At 42.7% G+C, this 23,199-nt stretch overlaps 1 protein-coding gene across 2 annotated transcripts; it reads right to left on the reverse strand.

Moving 5' to 3' along the window:
- Positions 1-4,874: 4,874 nt before the first annotated feature.
- Positions 4,875-22,993, reverse strand: LOC123999206 (SUMO-conjugating enzyme UBC9-B). Of its 2 annotated transcripts, none has more exons than XM_046304744.1 (7): positions 22,838-22,993; positions 21,348-21,419; positions 20,799-20,882; positions 20,383-20,455; positions 17,569-17,627; positions 5,532-5,611; positions 4,875-5,319 (listed from the first exon to the last, which is right to left on the reverse strand). In XM_046304744.1, the coding sequence occupies exons 2-7, from the start codon at positions 21,411-21,413 to the stop codon at positions 5,259-5,261; spliced, it is 423 nt and encodes a 140-aa protein (XP_046160700.1). In that variant the 5' UTR covers positions 21,414-21,419; positions 22,838-22,993; the 3' UTR covers positions 4,875-5,258. The 2 variants fall into 2 exon arrangements, with proteins under 2 accessions (XP_046160700.1, XP_046160699.1); XM_046304743.1 differs by having other exon boundaries at positions 17,569-17,678.
- Between the last annotated feature and the right edge of the window lie 206 nt (positions 22,994-23,199).

Below are 23,199 nucleotides of genomic sequence, written 5' to 3' on the forward strand. Positions count from 1 at the left end.
ACCAATACTGCCAGCATGACTTTTAGGGTTCCATGTTATTTGATGGTGGGCCGTATGGTGTACTGTTGTGAATAGGCTGCAGGATATCAAATCAGGTTGATACATGCTATTCCCATCTAAGAACAGGCTCTCTCTTTCCTAGCTTTTGACAGGTTTTCAGATCAGAAGCTTTTCCCCTCTGGATTGTGGAGGCTATTTTGCCTGCTTATTCAAATGCTGTCCAAGAGTCTCCTTAGGGGTTCTGAGTCACAGCATGGGTGTTACCACCCCTGGGCACTGCTCAGAGGTGATCTGTTGAGGACATCTGTGCTGCAACCGTCTGGGCATCCATGCACACATTGTGGGGTTTTGTAATTGGATTATTACAGACTTTTAACTAGTGTACGTACGGGGCCCCAAGCCTCTGTAAGGTCTATCCTGTGCCTTGAGAGTGAGTATGCCACATTATTCAGTGTGATTGTAGATCATCTTCAGCCTGAGTTAAATGTATTACATGTTATTCCCCTCAGCCAGGAAACCAAGATTTCATATTGTAATCAGACTTTTTGCAATAGGCCAACAATTAGTCTTTTAGAGAAGTGATAATCTACATGAGAATATTGTCAGCAAGGAAAATGTGTTTTTCTTTCACACAACAACACGATGGCACCTATAGAGGATCTCCTTCCTAGTTTCCATGAACCAGCATGGAGCAAGTGAAAGGCACCATCACCAACAACCCTTAGCTTCCCTGTCAGATACTACACATCACTCTCTTCCTCTCTCTCGTTCTCTTTTGCACACACATATTCATTACGCGGCTGCTGGGGTGAGTTGCCTCTCCACGTGCAGCAATTATTCCACACACAGTGAAGAAAAGGCTCCAGGCACAATTTCATGGCACAGGGAAGGACACTTCCCAAATAGATCCACTTAGCGCCAGCGGAAAAGCCAAGGCGCAACAGAATCTTGTGATTTGGCTGTTCACATCCATTGATCTGCTGAAGGAAAGGCAATTCAAGGGCACTTGTCATGCTCTTTTGAGTTTTAATTGACTTTTATGTTATGTGGAAGGAATTATACTGAACAACAATATAAACGCAGCAGTTATGTGGATAGAATTATACTGAACAACAATATAACAATATAAACGCAGCATGTAAAGTGTTGGTCCCATGTTTCATGAGCTGAAATAAAACATTCCAGAAATGTTCCATACCCACAAAAAGCTTATTTCTCTCAAATCTTTTTCACAAATTTGTTTACATCCCTGTTAGTGAGCATTTCTCCTTTGCCAAGATAATCCATCCAACTGACAGGTCTGGCATTTCAAGAAGCTGATTAAACAGCATGATCATTACACAGGTGCAACTTGTGCTGGGTACAATAATAGGCCACTCTAAAATGTGCAGTTTTGAAACACAACACAATGCCACAGATAACTTCAATTTTGAGGGAGAGTGAAGGAGACTGGCATGCTAACTGTAGGAATGTCCACCAGAGCTGTCGGCAGATAATTAAATCTTAATTTCTCTACCATAAGCCGGCTCCAACATCGCTTTAGAGAATTTGGCAGTGCATCCAACCCGGCCTCACAACCGCAGACCACGTGTAACCACGCTAGCCCAGGACCTCCACATCTGGCTTCTTCACCTGTGTGATTGTCTGAGACCAGCCACTCAGACAGCTGAAGAAACTGAGGAATATTTCTGGCTGTAATAAAGACGTTTCGTGGTGAAAAAATGCATTCTGATTGGCTGGGCCTGGCTCCCCAGTGGGCGGGCTGGCTGGCTCCCAGGTGGGTGGGCCTATGCCCTCCCAGGCCCACCCATGGCTGCACCCCTGCCCAGTCATGTGAAATCTATAGATTAGGGCCTAATGAATTTATTTCAATTGACTGATTTCGTTATTTGAACTGTAACTCAGTAAAATCTTTGAAAATGTAGCATGTTGCAATTATATTTTGCTCAGTATAGTTATCACTCAGGAGTCATGTGAAGAGTTTGCCATGACTATAGCGAAAGGAGAGAGAAAAAACAGTGAGGAAGACTGTGGGCAGACAATGGCATTAACAGATGAGTTGGTTATTTTAATATTTCCCCTTTAATAATGAAAATGAATGACTTGCCCCAGTCACTGACAATTAGAGACTCGGGGTTCAGCAAGGGTTAGACTGTGATTGGACTGTTTCCCATGTAAAGAGCCCCTCTAAACATATTTATTGTGTCTGCTGCTAGGTGCCTTTCTTTCTAAGGACCTCTCAATAGCACCTTTTTTTCTAAAGAGTGTACTATGTAAAACCTAAAGGGGTTCTTCAGCTGTCCCCATAGGATAACTCTTTGAAGAACCCTTTTGGGTTCCATATAAAACCCTTTCCACAGAGGATTCACATGGAACCCAAAAAGGGTTCTCCTATGGGAACAGCCAAATAACCCTTTTGGAAGTTTTTTTCTAGGAGACTATGACTATATCGGAACACATTTTAATGGCTTGTCACAGCACTTGGCCTCCAGGGTTTCAGAGTCAGAAATGAAAGCACAGCATTGAAAGAGGATGCAACAGTCCAGTCAACGGGTCCTCTTAGGCCTTTGAAGTTGCAGCTAGATGGAGCACCTGTACTCCCTCCTCCACCTACTCGTCAAGGACAGGTTGCGACACTCTTCCATTTGCTGATGAACCTAGTATAGGATTCCCTCTCCTGCATGTCCCACATCCCAGTTAAAAGGTTTTGAAAAGTAAGATTCCTCCACAGCGAATAAGCATGTTTGAATGAATATGCAATTCATTTATTCCATGGTTTATCTTCCATCATGTCAGCTATCCTAACTCTAAATCTGTAGAAGGGAACAAAGGATTGTCCATGTTTTGTGCTTAGTGATAAGACACAGGGTGACCCTCTGGCAGCTCCGTTTCCATGGTCACATCATTAGTGCACCGCCCCAGCTGGATGGAACTGTTTGAAGTGGCAGTGGCACAGTATCTTTAAATAACAAGCCCCCTAGTTTAGGGAGTAAGGAGGGGAAAATAACTTTGGGCAAAAAATGATTAGCTTCAATCCATGTTTAATGATGCCCCATAAAGCCAACCTGCAGATAGTCATCAACACTCTTCCATTTCACCCAGTTTTTTGTTCTCACCCTGAAATTTTCAGTTGTGCTATTTGAGCTGATCCACGTCCCATGGTTTTTTTATGTGGGGTTGTCAAAACAGCACCACAAGTAGCGAACACTGACTTAACGCTGACTAAATCAATAGCCATCCACAACACACCACCTTGTCACTGAGGTGTAACCAATGTTTGTATCATGCTCATTAAGTATGACACCAAGGAGATTTTCTGAAAGTGAATGCCTTAGTGGATGAACTGAGCTGATTAGAAATCTGACTTACAGAATTATGCCACTTCAACCCAAGGAACACCTTATGGTATCGGATTGGTTCATCAACACAGCGACACTCATTTTGGTTATTATTCATGTACACAGTAAGAGTAGCAATTTGAGGAAGATCAGAGGAAACTAAGGAATAAAGGCCCCCAAAAAAACTCACGTCAGTCTGTCAATGACAATCAGACAGGAATGAGTCACTTCAAATCACACAGCCTGATAAACATGTTGGTCATGTAATATCAACACTGATGTGTTCCTGAGCAAATCTGGCACAAAACAGGATGTATAGCTGGAGTGCATGACAGTGACTGAACTAATGATAGAATTTGCATCACAAAACCTGAAATTTGCATGATGTGTTAATTGCTAGCTGTAACCAGAATGTGAAACGCAATCATAAGGGCCCATGGGGTTAGCGTAGAGCGAAGAGGATTCCCTCCTTGAAAAGGTGTGACATGCACACACACAGAAGTCAATTACTATTCCCTAGGTTATATTGATTAAAAGGGATAAGAGATATATTTGGGCTATTTTGCCTTTTTCTACCTGCCCAGCCATATGAACTCATGGATAACATGTCTTAGTTGTCAAAATATCAACGATCCCTGCTCTAAAAGGATAGTGCAACTAGATTCAGCGCGGGAAGAGTTTTCCTTGAGCGGATGGTCAGGGGGCCAGAACATAACAAATATTTGTAGACTGCAAATTGACCGCAAGAATCACAAACAGATATTTAACAAGACAATATCAAAACCTGCTCACAAATCACATCTCTATTATGCGTGGGAATACTTTGGAACAGATCTCAAATTAAAATCATTTAGAGCTGATTTGTTGGCATTTTAGTCTTATGTGCAAACAAAATATTAATCTCAGAAAAACCAAATGACAGGCCGCCAGGATCTATAAACCAGTTACATCCTCCCTTGAAAGGGTCCCTTATGTAGGGTTACCAGATTGTCTCATAGGTACAGTCTCGTTTGAACAGTCCTGAAGGTCACTCAAAACCTTTTAACAGCTTTAAAAGGTAGACTTTGGGCACAGACAGTCCAACTCCTACACTTCCTCCATTTTCAAACAGAAATAGGGTGTGCTTTTAGTTGTTCATTCTAGTCATGCATGCAGCTACCGGATGTAGCTAGTTCGTTAGTTAACTAGCCAGTAACTCCTCCAGTATGTGTTGTCATGTCACAGGATTTGGTTTTTGAACTAAAGCGATCGATAAGAAATGGCACTTCCGTAGCCAAATATCTTATTCAACAATTTGTTTTTAAGCATTAAAATTACCTTGAATATTGATTTGATCATGTACACAGTCTAAAGCTGTTATTGTTACCCAAAGTCCACCTTCAACTGGCAACACAATGCATTGGAAAAGATGGAACTGAGTCCATCTACATGTAATATTAACACTAGCTTTATACAAACATATTTAAATAGTTGGACCAAAACAACTTAAGAGTCTGATGCAGAGACACTAAAATACCTTTGAATAGATTCATTGAGGCCTGTTTTTCTATATCTTTATCAGAACATAAAATGATTTTGCCTACCATTGAACACATGAATAAAAATCAACAGAAGTGACTCCCATTTCATACAGTCTTTTCTGACAAGCGTGAGCTCTTGAAAAAATAAATACCACAGTTGGAGTACGGAATATCCTTTGTGGTGGCGGCATAGTGCACCTTCAAATCCTGGACTTCCGAATCAAAAAAGCAAAAGGGTGCATCAGTATGTGGGTGATGGACAGAATTGGCACACATTCAGTTTTAAAAACAGTCCAGCAGGAAATAGGTGAGCAATGGCATAGTTGGAGGCAGACAAAAAGGGGGCAGAGACAAAATCCTCAGCAAACCAATTTCTTCTATCTTGTGAAGTCTTGAAGCTTTATGGAGAAAACTTTTTGGCTTGTGCTCGAACCCTTTTTTCATATTCCACTCTGTTTTGGCTGAAATGAAAGATGGAGGCATGTTATGAGGAATGAGATATTTCCTGGAAATATCAAGTATCAACCTTGCAACAATGTTTGCAAACAGCTAGACAAACCATTGACCAGGAGGGGCACAAGCTAATGAGAAGATTGCCAGCAGATGTGTATATCCTATTCCAACTGACATTTGACAAACCTTTCACTTAATTAAAATATCTATTCAGACCCACCAGTAAATTGTATACGCCTCAGCTTGTGCAGGATCCTGGATATTTGGTTCATTTAGGAGCTCTTGGATTCCTAACAATATCTGTGGATGAAAACAAAGTATAATGGCAATTTCTGTTCGCAACTTTCCATGGCTTCAAATCAATTTTACCTAATAAGTAACCACCATGAAGCCATGCTGCCCTCTGCAGCAAAGCCATTTACAGTGCAGCCAAGAGTCACCTGTATACACAAGTAGTTCTCATCCACACCGATGCAAAGATCACTCCATATGCATTTGAACAATAAAATATAAAAAAAATGTTAGTCTATAGCCCAGCATTTTGGATTTGAGGTCAGTTAAATAAAATGTTTTAACTAGGCAAGTCTGTTAAGAACAAAATCTTAATTACAATGACTGCCTACACTGGCCAAACCTGGGACAATTGTGCACTGCCCTATGGACTCCCAATCACGGCCGGTTGTGTTACAGCCTAGAATCGAACCAGGGTGTCTGTAGTGACGCCTCTAGTACGCCACTCAGGGGCCCAATGAGGTGACAGTACAGAAGGTCACCTTTTATTCAATGATATTTTCCTACATATCTGTTTCACTGTCTCAAAATGTATTCGTGAATTACGGTAAGTGAGGTTAGAGGCACAAAGATCATACCTCTGAAAAATGATAATCTCCTGTTCTTGGAGATGGTAGCATGTTTTGTTGTAGCCTCTAACTGGAATCATTATTCATGACTTCTTAAATCATGGCACTCGGGATTCATTTAAAAGTGTTCAAAAACCTCTACTTGCCAAGATAAAATTACTCCAGTCATCAAATCACCATTCAGTTCCTATTTGTCAAAACAAAATTCAAATGCATCAAACGAGTTAAGAGTCCCAAGCTTGATGTAGTCGTTGTGTGCAAGGAATATAGGCCCAAACACTAAACCTTTGACTACTTTGATAGTATTTACCAAGGGGGGGGGGGTCATCTATTTTTCGTCACTGTATTTACCGCCACTCAACAAGCTGTATAGGGTCATAAGCTAATAAGAACACTCATCCAGAAGCAGCGCTCCTAGTGGCTGGGGATTTAATGCAGGGAAACTGAAATCCATGACAATTTCTACTAGCATGTCACCTGAGCAACTAGAAGCGAAAGCTCCATCACCTTTACTCTCCACACAGATAAGCATACAAAGCTCTCCAACGACCTCCATTTGGCAAATCTGACCGCAACTTCATCCTCCGGATTCCTGCTTACTGGCAAATACGCAGGAAGTACCAGTGACATGCCCAATAAAACGGATGCTAGGCTACAAGACTGTTTCGCTAGCACAGACCGATAAAGTGCTGGGATTCATCCGATGTTACCGAGTAGTTTACCACATCGGTCACGGGCTTCATTAATAAGTGCATCGATGACATCGTCCCCAGTGACCCGATGTACATTAGGGCTGGGCAACATAAAAATGCTCAAAATGTCTGTAGCGCAAGAATACATTTTTATGAGCTTTTGTCTTTAGGGTCTGGTTTCCTTCGCTCCTTCTGTGCAACTTGCCACTTGCAGACACCAAACCCCTCCCCGCAATCACAACAAAGACAAAAAGGTTCATCTCTGACAAGCAGTTTGAACTCGCTTTTTGCATTTTATCCCCAAAAAATACATTAGAAGTCAAACCGTCACAAAACCGATTGAAACCATTTTACTGTAATAGAGAACTTATCCGTTGTAACAATACCCTTATGCCTTGACTCCCAAAATGTAGAACAGAGCAGGAGTATCAATGAAAATGATTGTGGAAAATTAAATAATCAGTTTGTCGCGTGCAGCATCACATACCGCTAGCATCATTTTAGCCAGACTTGTGCTAGCTGTCTAAGTCTTATAAATGTGCAATGAGCATTCAAAAAAATACATCTACATAAGGAATTGGCATCCTGTTCTCATTCTCAGAAATAAGCATCGTATCCAGGTATGCCACTTGATTTCAACATCTAAAACAGGCTGTTCAAACAGTTGGAGACAGACTCGTGTATTCATAAAAGTTAAATTGTTCTACCTTGTTAGCAACCAAATAGTTACAAGTTGGCTAGACTTTAAATATAAAGACTAGCTGGCTACTCACTAGCAGGTCGGCTTGAGACAGTGTTAATTTCCTATATTGCCCGCTACCAGAAGTTTGTCATGATTAGTGGATGTGCAATGTTCTGGTTAAATTTGTAACATGAAGGGCATTTTCATAGAGTTGAAACCCAGATAAGATTAAATGGGTAGGTAGCATAAATGTAACCTATGGACTTGAATTAGAATATGCGTAAACATTCCCTCAATTCTCTATTGAGTTATTACATAAAAACTGATCGGAATTTTAAAGAATGCATTAGTAACCCACAATCGATTGCACTCATGACTACCGGTTTCAATGACATTTTCTGCCAACTTACAAGCAAACACTATGAATATATTGCTACAAATGAGCTTGCAAGCCAACTAGCCTGCTATTGTTATCACTACTAGCCTGCTAACACTACGTTTGCTACTGGCTGACACGCGCAGTGCTATCAACCAGAGGCTGGTGGGAGGAGCTATTGGAGGACAGGCTCATTGTAATGGCTGGACTGGAATTAACTTTACATTTTCCATTCCAGCCATTACAATGAGCCTGTCCTCCTATAGCTATTGGGTAGTAGATAACATTAGCCAGATGGAAATGGCTAGGTAGCAGCTGTTCTCCATATGCCGTTCAGAAAGTGCATCGTGGGTAGTTCCGAAGACATCCAGAAAAGAAATGTAAAAACACTAAAACTGTGTTTGCAGTTAAAAGTAACCAGATCTAGACTACAACTAAGATGAGAAAAGTCATGCTTCCTACACTTTAACTCCCTAGATTCGATGTCCGTACACTCACAGAAAACTAATTAGCATTATAATTGTAAAAAATGATAACACCATACAATCTGTAGTTGAAGCTTGAGATGGTTTATTTTGCATTGATGTCTCAATCCAAGATAGCATTGATGTCTCAATCCATCTGGATCCAAGATGGCGTAGCAGTCAGACGTCTTTGTCCAGTCGTGTCCCTTGTATATATTGTTTTACATCTTTTTTCGTCGCATATCCTTTCAAATACTTTGGTAAACTGCAACATCTAAATACTCTCCTGCAACCCACCTCAATGTGGCGTGGATCTGCTTTTTCCCCCTAAAGTATTTGGATTTACTTCGGATCCGGAATCCCTCAACTGAAGCTAGCTAGCTAACTACCAGATATTAGTCAGCAAACCATTGCCAGCGGTCATCAGCTAACCTTCAGCTTGGAAAGCTCTCGTCAGTTCAAACAACGTGACTCTAACCAGAGCATAACGGACCTGTTATTTTTATCCCCGGATTCCTACTGCAAACACAACAATTTCATCTGGATCTTCACAACTAGCTAACCGCAATCCCGGATGACTACTCCTGGCTAGCGTTTCCATCCCAGAGCAAGCACCAATTAGCTTGAAGCTAGCCCGGCCAGGGCTCCTGTGCTACCACCGAAGTATACTCCTGGGCTACAATATCTGGACCCCTTCTACAGCCGGTATGGGGCATGGAACCCCGCAGATCCCCTACAACTGGAATACCGACATAATCTGCCCGAGGACTCCAACAGGCCCCTCAGACGCAACGCCCGATGAAGGCCCATTATGCTAACCAGCTAGGCCCGCTAGCTACCTAGAGCTACTTGGAACCCTACTAATTCCACGACTGGTCTATCGACGTCACCGCACGAAGAGGCAAAAACAGACTCACCCCCATCGTGACGTCCCCCAAAGGCTAACTTTCTAGCCCCTGCTATCTGCTTGCTTGCTAACCCAGTCTACAAACGGCTAGCTGCCGGCTCCGGCCTGCTAACTGCTAGCTTACCTGCCCGGTCTGTAACTGCTAGCCCATGCTAACTGCTTGCTTGCTAACCCTGCCTGCTAACTGCTAGCTTGCCCCGGTCTATTAGAGGCTAGTTATCCCCGGCCTACTAACTGTTAGCTTGTTAGCCTGCTAACTGTCTGAATCGCCAAGTGTCGCTAGCCAGCCTAACCAATCACTGGACCCATATGTTCAATTGGCTACGCATGCCTCTCTCTAATATCAATATGCCTTGTCCATTACTGTCCTAGTTAGTGATTACGGTCTTATTTCACTGTAGAGCCTCTAGCCCTGCTCAATATGCCTTAAATAACCATGTTGTTCCACTTCCTACATATGCGATGACGTCACCCGTTTTAAACATCTCTAGACTCTCTTCGTTACTCAATGCCTAAGTTTACCTCCAATGTACTCGCATCCTACCGTACCTTTGTCTGTACACTATGCCTTGAATCTATGCTATCGTGCCCAGAAACCTGCTCATTTTACTCTGTTCTGAAAGTGCTAGACAGCCAGTTCGTATAGTCTTTAGCCGTACCCTTATCCTACTTCTCCTCTGGTGATGTGGAGGTTAATCCAGGTCCTGCAGTGCCTAGCTTGACTCCCACCCTCCAGGTGCTCTCATTTGTTGACTTCTGTAAATGTAAAAGCCATGGTTTCATGCATGTTAACATTAGAAGCCTACTCCCTAAGTTTGTTTTGCTCACTGCTTTAGCACACTCTCCCAACCCAGATGTCTTAGCAGTGTCTGAATCCTGGCTTAAGAAAACCACCAAAAACCCTGAAATCTCCATTGCTAACTATAACGTTTTCCGCCAAGATAGAACTGCCAAAGGGGGCGGTGTTGCAATCTACTGCTAAGATAGGACAGCACTCTGCAGCCTACTATCCAGGTCTGTACCCAAACAATTTGAGCTTCTACTTCTAAAAATTCACCTTTCCAGAAACAAGTCTCTCACTGTTGCCGCTTGCTATAGACCACCCTCTGGCTCCAGCTGTGCCCTCGATACCATATGTGAATTAATTGCCCCCCATCCATCTTCTGAGCTCGTGCTACTAGGTGACCTAAAATGGGACATGCTTAACACCCCGGCCATCCTACAAACTAAGCTTGATGCCCTCAATCTCACAAATTATCAATGAACCTACCAGGTACAACAATGTTCTAAACACGGGCACCCTCATAGATGTCATCCTAACTAATTCGCCCTCCAAATACACCTTTGCTGTTTTCAATCAAGATCTCAGCAATTACTGCCTCATTGCCTGCATCCATAATGGGTCTGTGACCAAATGACCACCCCTCATCACTGCCAAACGCTCCCCGAAACACTTCTGCGAGCAGGCCTTTCTAATCGACCTGGCCAGGGTATGCTGGAATGGACACTGACCTCATCCCATCAGTAGATGATGCCTGGCTATTCTTTAAAAAAGTACCTTCCTCACCATCTTAAATAAGCATGCCCCTCAAAATGTAGAACTAGGACTAGATAGTCCTTGGTTCACTCCAGACCTGTCTGCCCTTGACCAGCACAAAAACATCCTGTGGCGTTCTGCATTGGCATCAAATAGCATGCAACTTTTCAGGGAAGTTTTGAACAAATATACACAGGCAGTTAGAAAAGCTAAGGCAAGCTTTTTTTAAACAGAAATTTGCATCCTGTAGTACTAACAAAAGTTCTGGGACATTGTAAAGTCCATGGAGAATAAGAGCATCTCCTAGCTCTCCACTGCTCTGAGGCTAGGAAACACTGTCACCACTAATAAATCCACTATAATTGAGAATATCAATAAGCATTTCTCTACAGCTGGCCATGCTTTCCACATGGCTACCCCTACCCCGGTCAACTGCCCGGCACCCTCCACAGCAACCCGCCAAAGCCCCCACCATTTCTCCTTTACCCAAATCCAGATAGCCGATGTTCTGAAAGAGCTGCAAAATCTGGACCCCTACAAAATCTGGACCCTCTAAAATTATCTGCCGAAATAAGCTTGGAAAAAGCTTGGAAAGCTTCCGCGGTCATCCCCCTCTTCAAAGGGGGAGACACTAGACCCAAACTGCTACAGACCTATATCTATCCTACCCTGTCTTTAAGGTCTTCGAAAGCCAAGTTAACAAAACAGATTACTGACCACTTCGAATTCCACCATACCTTCTCCGCTATGCAATCTGGTTTCAGAGCTGGTCATGGGTGCACCTCAGCCACGCTCAAGGTTCTAAACGACATCATAACCGCCATCGATAAGAGACATTACTGTGCAGCCGTATTCAACCTGGCCAAGGCTTTCGACTCTGTCAATCAAAACATTCTTATTGGCAGACTCGACAGCCTTGGTTTGCCTCGCCTGGTTTACCAACTACTTCTCTGATAGAGTTCAGTGTGTCAAATTGGAGGGCCTATTGTCTGGACCTCTGGCAGTCTATGGGTGTGCCACAGGGTTCAATTCTCGGGCCGACTCTTCTGTATACATCAATGATGTTGCTCTTGCTGCTGGTGATTCTCTGATCCCCCTCTACACAGACGACACCATTCTGTATACTTCTGGCCCCTCCTTGGACACTTAACTAACCTCCAGACGAGCTTCAATGACAACTCTCCTTCCGTGGCCTCCAACTGCTCTTAAAAGCAAGTAAAACCTGCTCGCCCGTCCAGCATCACTACTCTGGACGGCTCTGACTTACAATACATGGACAACTACAAATACCTGGGTGTCTGGTTACTGTAAACTCTCCTTCCAGACTCACAATAATCATCTCCTATCCAAAAGATTAAAGGAAAACCCGGCCGCAAGCTGCCCAGCAACGCAAGCCTACCAGATGAGAATTGCATTCCATGCTTGCTTTGAGGCAAGCAACACTGAAACATGGATGAGAGCACCAGCTAATCATGCTCTCCGTAGCTGTTGTGAGGAAGACCTTTAAACAGGTTAACATTTACAAGGCTAGACGGATTACCAGGACGCATATTCAGAGCATGCACTGACAAGATGGCAAGTGTTTAACTTGTCATTTTCAACCTCCCTAACCCAGTCTGTAATACCTACCTACATGTTCCAAGCAGACCACCATATCTCTGTGACCAAGTAAAAAAAAGGTAACCAGTCTAAATGACAATCACCCCGTAGCACTCATCTGTAGCCATGAAACAGTTTGAAGGGCTGGTTATGGCTCACACCATCACCCCAGACAGCCTGAAACCAAATCAACTCCCATACCAGCCAAAAAGATAAACAGATGAGGCAAGCCATTGCGCTCCACACAGCCTTCTCCCATCCGGACAAGAGGAACACAAACTCAGCTAAAAAAGAAACATCCCTTTCAGGACTGTCTTTCAAAATATTTGAAAAATATCGAAATAACTTCAGATCTTCATTGTAAAGGGTTTAAACACAGTTTCCCATGCTTGTTCAATCAACCATAAACGATTAATGAACAGCATACAGACGGTAGACATTTAAGGTCACAGTTATGAAAACTTAGAAAGTTGTCTTTAGTGTCCTAAGTTCTACAGACTGAAAACAAAAAAAGTACCCAGGGTCCCTTCTCATCTGCTTAAATGTGCCTTAGGCATGCTGCAAGGAGGCATGAGGACTGCAGATGTGGCCAGGGAAATAAATTGCAATGCCCGCATTGAGAGACACCTAAGCCAGCGTGACAGGACGGACAGCCCATCGCCCTTGCAGTGGCAGACCACGTGTAACACCTGCACAGGATCGGTACATCCGAACGTCACACCTGCGGGACAGGTACAGGATGGCAACAACTGCCCGAGTTACACCAGGAACGCACAATCCCTCCATCAGTGCTCAGACTGTCCACAATGGGCTGAGAGAGGCTGGACTGGGGGCTTGTAGGCCTGTGGTAAGGCAGGTCCTCACCAGACAGACATCACAGGCAACAACGTCACCAATGTGCATACCCACCATCGCTGGACCAGACGGGACTGGCAGAAAGTGCTCTTCACTGACGTGTCGTAGTTGTGTCTCACCAGGGGTGACGGTCGGATTCACGGTTATCGTCAAAGGAATGAGCGTTACACCGAGGCCTGTACTCTGGAGTGGGATCAATTTGGAGGTGGAGGGTCCGTTATGGTCTGGGGCGGTATGTCACAGCATCAGACTGAGCTTGTCATTGCAGGCAATCTCAAAGCTGTGCATTACAGGGAAGACATCCTCCTCCCTCATGTGGTACCCTTCCTGCAGGCTCATCCTGACATGACCCTCTAGCATGACAATGCCACCAGCTATACTGCTCGTTCTGTGTGTGAATTCCTGCCCGACAGGAATGTGTGTTCTGCCATGGCCAGCAAAGAGCCCGGATCTCAATCCCATTGAGTACGTCTGGGACCTGTTGGTTTAGAGGGTGAGGGCTAGGGCCAGTCCAAGAAATGTCTGGGAACTTGCAGGTGCCTTGGTGGAAGAGTAGGGTCTAATCTCACAGCAAGAAATGGCAAATCTGGTGCAGTCTATGAAGAGTTGCACTGCAGTAGTTAATGCAGCTGGTGGCCACACCAGATACTGACTGACTTTTGACCCCCCCCCCCCCTGTTCAAGGACACATTCCATTTGTTAGTCACATGTCTGTGGAACTTGTTCAGTTTGTTTCAATAATTGTATGAACATAAGATTCAACTAACACATTTTACAATTTGCTTTAAATAAACGCAGTTGACAGCGAGGACGTCTCTTTTTTTTGCTGAGTTTGTGAAAACGGTACATTGACTACAGCTCAGCATTCAACACCATCGTGCCAAACAAGTGATTCACTAAACTAAGGTCCCTGGGAATTAATACCTCCCTCTGCAACTGGATCCTGGACTTCCTCACAGGTCACCCCGAAGTGGTGAGGGTAGGAAACAGTCATGCTGAGCGTCAAAACAGGTTCCCCTCAACTCACAACCAATCATTAGGTTTGCTGACGACAATGGTGATAGGCTGTCATCGTTGTCTGTGATCAGGCCTATAGGAGTTCAGAGACCTGGCAGTGTGTGATCGGGTTCAAGTCCGGGATCTGGCTGGGCCACTCAAGGACATACAAAGACTTGTCCCGAAACCACCCCTGCCTTGTCTTGGCTGTGTGCTTAGGATCATTGTCCTGTTGGAAGGTGATCATCTGCCCCAGTCTGAGGTCCTGAGTACTCAGGCAGGTTTCCATCAAGGATCTCTGTTAGAGGTCGCCCGAATAAGATTTTTCAACGCAGATACCGATACTTGGAGGACCAAAACAGCCGGTACCGATTATTCGGACGATTTGTATTTGTATTAATGACAATTACAACAATACTGAATGAACACTTATTTTAAATGATAATACATAAAATGAAACATGTTCATTTGTTTTAAATAATACAAAAAAAGTTTGAGGTAAAAGTGCAATATCTGCCATGTAAGAAAGCTAACGTTTAAGTTCATTACTCAAGGCCTCCCGGGTGGCGCAGTGGTTAAGGGCGCTGTACTGCAGAGACTCTGGGTTCGCACCCAGGCTCTGTCGTAACCGGCCACGACCGGGAGGTCCATGGGGCGATGCACAATTGGCCTAGCGTCGTCCGGGTTAGGGAGGGCTTGGTCGGTAGGGATGTCTTTGTCTCATTGCGCACCAGCGACTCCTGTGGCGGGCCGGGCGCAGTACGCGCTAACCAAGGTTGCCAGGTGCACGGTGTTTCCTCCGACACATTGGTGCGGCTGGCTTCCGGGTTGGATGCGCGCTGTGTTAAGAAGCAGTGCGGCTAGGTTGGGATGTGTATCGGAGGACGCATGACTTTCAACCTTAGTCTCTCCCGAGCCCATACGGGAGTTGTAGCGATGAGACAAGATAGTAGCTACTACAACAATTGGACACCACGAAATTGGGGAGGAAAAAGGGGTAAAAAACAAATAAAGTTCCTTGCTCAGAACATGAGAACATATGAAAGTTCCTTTTAACATGGGTCTTCAATATTCTCAAGTAAGAAGTGAAGTCCACTTATTATAGGAATTATAGGAGTATTTCCCTCTATACCATTTGTATTTCATTAACCTTTGACTATTGGATGTTCTTATAGACACTTTAGTATTGCCAGTGTAACAGTAGCTTCCGTCCCTCTCCTCACTCCTCCCTGGGCTCGAACCAGGAACACAATGATAACAGCCACCCTTGAAGTAGCGTTACCCATGCAGAGCAAGGGGAACAACCACTCCAAGGCTCAGAGCAAGTGACGCTTGAAACGCTATTAGTGCACGCTAACTAGCTAGCCATTTCACTTCGGTTACACCAGCCTCATCTCGGGAGTTGATAGGCTTGATGTCATAAACAGCGCAATGCTTGACGCACAAAGAGCTGCTGGCAAAACACAAAGTGCTGTTTGAATTAATGTTTACACGCCTGCTTCTGCTTACCACCGCTCAGTTACATACTTTTATAGTCAGATTATATGCAACGCAGGACGCGCTAGATAATATCTAGTAATATCAACCATTTGTAGTCAACTAGTGATTATGATTGATTGATTGTTTTTGTAAGATAAGTTTAATGCTAGCTAGCAACTTACCTTGGCTTACTGCATTCACGTAACAGGCATTCTCCTTGGAGTGCAACGAGAGAGAGGCAGGTCGTTATACCGGTGGACTAGTTAACTGAGGTTGCAAGATTGGATCCCCCGAGCTGACAAGGTGAAAATCTGTCGTTCTGCCCCTGAACGAGGCAGTTAACCCATCTTTCCTAGGCCGTCATTGAAAATAAGAATGAGTTCTTAACTGACTTGCTAGTTAAATAAAAGGTGTAAATTATTTCCCAAAAAAATCTGCCAAATCGGTGCAAATCGGTGCCCAAAAATACCGATTTAGGATTATGAAAATCAGCCCTAATTAAATCGGCCATTCCAATTAATCGGTCGACCTCTAATCTCTGTACTTTGCTCCGTTCGTCTTTGCCAGGATCGTGACTAGTCTCACAGATCCTGTCGTTGAATAACATCCCAACAGCAAGATGCTGCCACCACAATGCTTCTCTGTAGGGATGGTGGCAGGTTTCATCAGACCAGAGAATCTTGTTTCTCATGGTCTGAGTCTTAAGGTGACTTTTGGTAAACTCCAAGCAGGCTGTCATGTGAGGAGCTGCTTCCATCTGGCCCCTATACCATAAAGGCCTGATTGGTGGAGTGCTGCAGAGATGGAGATGGCTGTCCTTCTGGAAGTTTCTCCCACAGAGGGACTCTGGAGCTTTGTCAGAGTGACCATCAGGTTTTTGGGCACTTCCTTGACAAAGACCCTTCTCCCCCAATTGCGCAGTTTGGCCAACTCTAGGAAACATCATAGTGGTTCCAAACACCTCTTCCATTTAAGAGTGATGGACGCCACTGTTCTTGGAAACATTCAATGCTGCACACATTTTTTGGTACCCTTCCCTAGATCTGTGCCTCAACAGAATCTTGTCTCGGCGCTCTACAGACAATTCCTTCGTCCTCTGACATGCACTGTCAACCATGGGATCTTATATAGACAGTTGTGTGCTTTTCCAAATCATGTCCAATCAATTGAATGTATAACAGGTGGACTCCAAGTTGTGTTACCAGCTCAAGGAAACCGGATGCACCGGAGCTCAACTTCAAGTCTCATAGCAAAGGGTCTGAACACGTAAGTAAATAAGGTATGTTTTTTTGTATAAATTTGCAAACATTTCTAAAAACCTGTTGTGCTTTGTCATGTGGTATTGTGTTTAGATTGATGATTTAAAAAAAATCAATTTAAAATAAGGCTGTAACGTAACAAAATTGACAAAGTTAAGGTGAATGCACTATCTACGGCAATTACCTTGTACCCCTGCACATCGACTCTACTGGTACCCATGTGTATAGCCACGTTTGCGTTACTCGTTGTGCATTTATTAACATTTCTATTATTTCTGTATCTTTCTCTGCATTTTTGGAAAAGGGGGGACTAGATACATATAATGCTTTAATTTCTAAATGATTAAAACAGATTAAAATAATCCAAATGTGACATTCTGTACTGCCTCATGAAACATTTGATCTCAAATCCAAAATTCTGGAGTACAGACAAATGTGTAATATTAGCTTCATTGTCCAAATACATACTGAGGAGAGTGTATATGACTATTCCTGGAGTTATAGGCAAATAAAAAGCTAAAACTAGAGGAGTCTTGAATGAAAGCTCTTACTTGTTTGATAGTGATGGCTGGCCTCCAGTCTTTGTCCTCCTCTAAAATCGATAGACAGACTGTACCAGAGGGATATACATTTGGATGGAACAAAGGGGGCTCAAATTTGCCTGCCAAGAGCAGAGAAAATATAATTAGCACAATCTGGAGAAAATTCCAGATGGCACTTATTTGCAGTTCATTAAACAGTGATTTTCGATAGATATCTCCCTCTATCCGCCCAGAGGTTGGAATAAGACTGAACATAATGATAATGCCCTTTTAGTGTAAGAGCGGTTTGAAAAGACTGAATTTTCAGCCTGTTTTGGTAAATGTGTTAGACCAACAAGCAGAGTTCAAACAGCTGGTTCTGTTTTCCCACTACCCACTCACACCAGTCCTAACAATTCCTTCTTGAAAATGGCTCTTCGCTAAGAAGGTATTTTTGTTTGTTGGCCATTTTAAATTGAAAACAAGGCATGAGTAAACATGTCGTCCCCCACTAATAATGCAACGCCCCCTTGGGGAATCACTAATTTTGTAAATGACAGATCCATTTGTCAAACGTATCACTCACCCATGGTGTAAAATGGGTCCCATGGTGTCAGATATTGTGTCAGTTAGCTAGCCTCATCACTGAGCATGTGTGCCAAATTTCATCATAGAGTCAGACAGCAATAAAAACATGTGCCCATTATAAAGCCACCATGTCGTCAATATGAATGCTCTTGCATATGTTGAGTATTGACAGTGTTTACAATACGCGTACCAAATTTAGTTACAATGAACATGCTTGACTGATGCATGCATTTATGTGCCAGATCACATCCACGTCAGTAAACATTTTATTCAACTAGAAAAGTCATTTAACTTCTTATGGCTAGGAGGCAGGATTGAGTAGCTTGGATGAATAAGGTGCCCAGAGTAAACTGCCTGCTACTCAGGCCCAGAAGCTAAGATATACATATATAATATATAATAATAATAATATATGCCATTTAGCAGACGCTTTTATCCAAAGCGACTTACAGTCATGTGTGCATACATTCTACGTATGGGTGGTCCCGGGGATCAAACCCACTACCCTGGCGTTACAAGCGCCATGCTCTACCAACTGAGCTACAGAAGGACCACGTATAATTCGATTTGGATAGGAAACACTGAAGTTTCTAAAACTGTTTGAATGATGTCTGAGTATAACAGAACTCATATGGCAGGCAAAAACCTGAGAAAAAAAATCCCAAACCAGGAAGTGGGATATCTGAGATTTGTAGGTTCTCAAGTCTTTGCCTATCCAATACACATTGTAAGATTGTCCAATTGCACTTCCTAAGGTGTCCACTAGATGTCAACAGTCTTTAGAACCTTGTTTCAGGCTTCTACTGTAAAGGGGGAGGGAATAAGAGCTGTTTGACTAAGATGTCTGGCAGAATGCCATGAGCTAAGTCATGCGCGCAGCCGTGAGTGAGCTGCGTTCCTTTTCATTTCTAAAGAAAGGAATTGTCCGGTTGGAATACTGAAGATTTATGATAAAAATCTTAAAGATTGATTCTATACATCGTTTGACATGTTTCTGCGAACTGTAACGGAACTTTGACTTTGTCTGGACTAAGTGCCTGCGCCTTGTGAATTTGAATTTGTGAACTAAACGCGAACAAAAATGAGGTATTCGGACATAAATGGACATTCTCTATCAAAAACAAACATTTAGTGTGGAACTGATTCCCGGGAGTGCATTCTGATGAAGGTCAAAGGTAAGTGAATATTTATAATGCTATTTCTAACTTCTGTTGACTCCACAACATGGCGGGTATCTGTATGGCTTGTTTTGGTTCCTGAGCGCTGTACACAGATTATTGCATGGTGTGCTTTTTCTGTAAAGCTTTTTTGAAATCTGACAGCGGTTTCATTAAGGAGACGTATATATTTAATTCCATGCCTAACATTTGTATTTTCATAAACATTTATGAGTATTTCTATAAATCGATGTGGCTCTCTGCAAAATCTCTGGATGTTTTGGAAGCAAAACATTACTGAACATAACGCGCCAATGTAAACAGATTTTTGGATACAAATATGAACTTTATACATACATGTATTGTGTAACTTGAAGTCCTATGAGTGTTATCTGATGAAGATCAAAGGTTAGTGATTAATTATCTATTTCTGCTTTTTGTGACTCCTCTCTTTGGCTGGAAAAATGGGTGTGTTTTTCTGTGACTTGGCGCTGACCTAACAATCGCATGGTATGCTTTTGTCCTAAAGTTTTTTTAAAATTCAGACACTGGTGGGATTAACAAGGTTCTTTAAAATGGTGTATAAAACTTGCATGTTTGAGAAATTTTAATTATGAGACTTGTTTGAATTTGGCGCCCTGCACTTTCACTGGCTGTTGTCAAATCGATCCCGTTAACGGGATTTCAGCCGTAAGAAGTTAAGATTTTTTATTTTATTCACAATGACGGCCAACGCTGGGTCAATTGTGCGGTACCATCAATATTGGCCATGTTTTAGGTACTAGTCTGGAAAATATTGCGTTGAGACCTTTGGCCATAGATGCCATATCAAGTTCCATGGAGATCAGTCATTCGGTGCCATAAGAGTAGCTAGCACCTTAGGTGTTTCACAACTTTCTCAAAGGCGAATGAGTTCCTTATGAGGGACCCTTGTAGCGAATTTCATGACTATGTAATATGGGGTGAGGGGCATGACCTCTGAAAGTTTGCATTTTCTTGTTATAGGGCCACCATCTGGCTAATCAGTGTAATATTGTAAATGGAATTTTTTTTAAAGAGAAATTGGATTGGATTCTCTTTTTAAAAAGAGAAAACATACACTTGGGAGGTGAAGAAGGATAGTCATCCTTGAAGAGCATTCGGAGTTTGAACAAGCCCCCCTCCCATGGGGTCTGTGGAGAGAAATACAGAAATTTGGTCAACACTCCTTCAGTAACTGGAGTTACTCATAGTGAAGCAATTAGAATGTCACAACTGTGGTAATCAATTAACATTGGTTCACTGGTAATCCAGCAGCTATACAGATGTTAGTACCAGCACCTCAGTGTATTTAATATCTCCTACAACCAATTAATACTCTGCTTAGTTGTATTAAAACAAGATCTGCTGTCCAGTTGAAAAACACCATACAATGACAACTTATTATGCAGCACAGGAGTGATCACTTCCTCCAGCCTGAACATAGTGGTGCCTACAATAGATATAAAGTTCAGCGCTCACTCCAGAGAGACTTACCCCCTTCTTTCCAGGGATGGCACACTCCCAATTCATCAAGTTCATTGTTCCATCTGGGTTTTTTGTTGGCACAGCAACAAACCCCTAGGGAGAGAGACAAGATGTTGTTCAACACGTTAAATGTCCCAACTCCATGAACTTGCCAACTACAGCCCTGCCCAGAACAAATCCTTAGCCCCCCGACCCTCTATGGAGGCGTAACTCAATGTGTTTAGTTGCCCTGTTAACGGCTCAGTTACCTGTAATGTAGGCTATTTTATTTGTTCAAACAGCCATGCAGTTGTAGGCCTATGCCTGTATTGTCTTCCTGTCAGAGTTATGCTGGTGACAACTCCAATTCCCCATTTGGGATCAATAAAGTTTATTCAACCAGGGCAGTACAGCTCTGCTTGGCATAGTAAAATGTTATGTGGAATAGAAGATCCAGAACACAGATTTTCACAAACAGGTCTTCCAAAATGACACATGCCCTTAAAGAACTAGCATGGCTGCTACGAAAGGGCACTGTTGAAATGAAAATGGCTTCCACCCAAGTCCCTTGATACTCACAAAAGGATGGTCTTTTCTCCAGGCCTTCCTTTCTTGTGCAAGACGACTTAAGGCTATACCAGACATGACTCCCTAAATCAGAAACACTCAGATCAACTGGGAAAAAGGGATCAACAGTTGTGCACAGTTCTATTAAAAAACAATGCATATGTGATGCACAAGTTCAGCCTACAGATCAGTTCAGGTGGTTGTCATTTCTCTCTGGCACTTGATCAATTAATGTTACTAGTCTCTGGATAACAGCACAGCCAAATGTGGTGCTCAGAAAGCTCAATGCTGCAACCACTTCAACTAGGTCACATCCACAGGTGCCCTGTTCCTAGGCCATCATTGAAAATAAGAATTGGTTATTAACTGACTTGCCTAGTTAAATAAAGCAACAAAAAAAAAGGACCACACTGTCAATTCTAATTGGAACAGATGAGTCAGTGGGCAGAACAAGCAAGGTGGTGGGCAGAGCCAAACACGAGCTAGTGCGAGCCTATTGGCCATTTCTAGCATACATCTGAATATTCCGTTAGGGAACGCCTACGTTGCACTCCTAAACAAAGCGCCTTTAAAAACTTTGACAAAGGCTAAAGTCCACTGAATTTAATCCACTGTTCAAAACATAGAAAACTGTTTTGAGATCAAGTGTTTAATCGATGAGAGAATGTGCGGAATATAGACCAACATCTATTTCGTTGTGTCTTCTCCCACTGCACGCCAGTGGACTTCCTCTCACTACCATATTTGGTAGTGAGAGGAAACGCCAAGCGCTGCTTCATATTTAAAAAATCAGTTTAATCTCTCTCATTGTTCCATCTGTGGCTATAGTATTGAAGCTTCATACCAGACTAACGCAACTCATTTTTTGAATGTGCCACTATCAATATGCTGACAAGATTGAGAGACCTAGAATTTAACGACAGGGAAAACTTTGGCCTTGCGCTAAATGAATTAAATTCTCACAACCGAAATCTGTTGGATGTTAGGTTATCATTCAGCGCGAATGGTACAAAGCAGCATTAACAGGTAACGCTGGTTGCAAACTAACACGTTAGCTATAGCAGTGTCTTTTGTTGACACACATGCCCCATAAAGTATATATTGATTGGATAACTTGTAAAGCAGTAGATACAAATGCAGTCTGTTGTCTAAAGCGAAAATGCAACTCTGCGCAATTCTGGCACGAAAAACTGCTAAACAAGTGTGCAACACAGTGCGCAGCCGTCACATTTCGAGGCTAGGTTAGCTACATAGAAGTCCAGCTTAGGATGCCTTAACCTTTTAAATACATATCCAGCCGAAAAGAACATGACGTTTAAGATCGACGTGAATGCAGGTGTTTCAGTCTGGATAGCGTAGTTAGCCAGCCAACTACTTTAGCCTAGCTAACAGTAGCAAGTTAACAAGCTTTCTAGCGTTAGCTTCATAAACCCCAAACCAAAAAAAACAACTTAGACTACGGATTTTTTTTAAACATTCTCAGTAGGCGACAAAAGACTTACCTTCAGTGTGATAAAAAAAAATCTCTAGCTATATTTCTAAAAGAACACTCGGGTAGCCCAATTAAAAAAAAAATCTAACTCGAGACAAATCTAGCTAGGCTAGTGAAGTTTCCCTCCTGAAAAGCCCCCTGAAATTTAGCCTAGGCTAAATGGGACCTGATTACTTGCTAGTGCCTGAAAACAATTAGCTTTAATTACTAAATATGACAATTAGTTCTCTACAAGGTGTTGCTTATTAAGAGTGTATGTAATCAAATATGCTACCATCAAAAATGTATTATGAGACAGCTATTTAACAAGAACAAACAAGAAAAAAACATGAAACATTGAATATTCCGTGAGAACTATGTAGTGTCACAACT

The sequence above is a fragment of the Oncorhynchus gorbuscha genome, linkage group LG16 (assembly GCF_021184085.1).
Source record: "Oncorhynchus gorbuscha isolate QuinsamMale2020 ecotype Even-year linkage group LG16, OgorEven_v1.0, whole genome shotgun sequence".
Classification (NCBI taxonomy): Eukaryota; Metazoa; Chordata; class Actinopteri; order Salmoniformes; family Salmonidae; genus Oncorhynchus; species Oncorhynchus gorbuscha.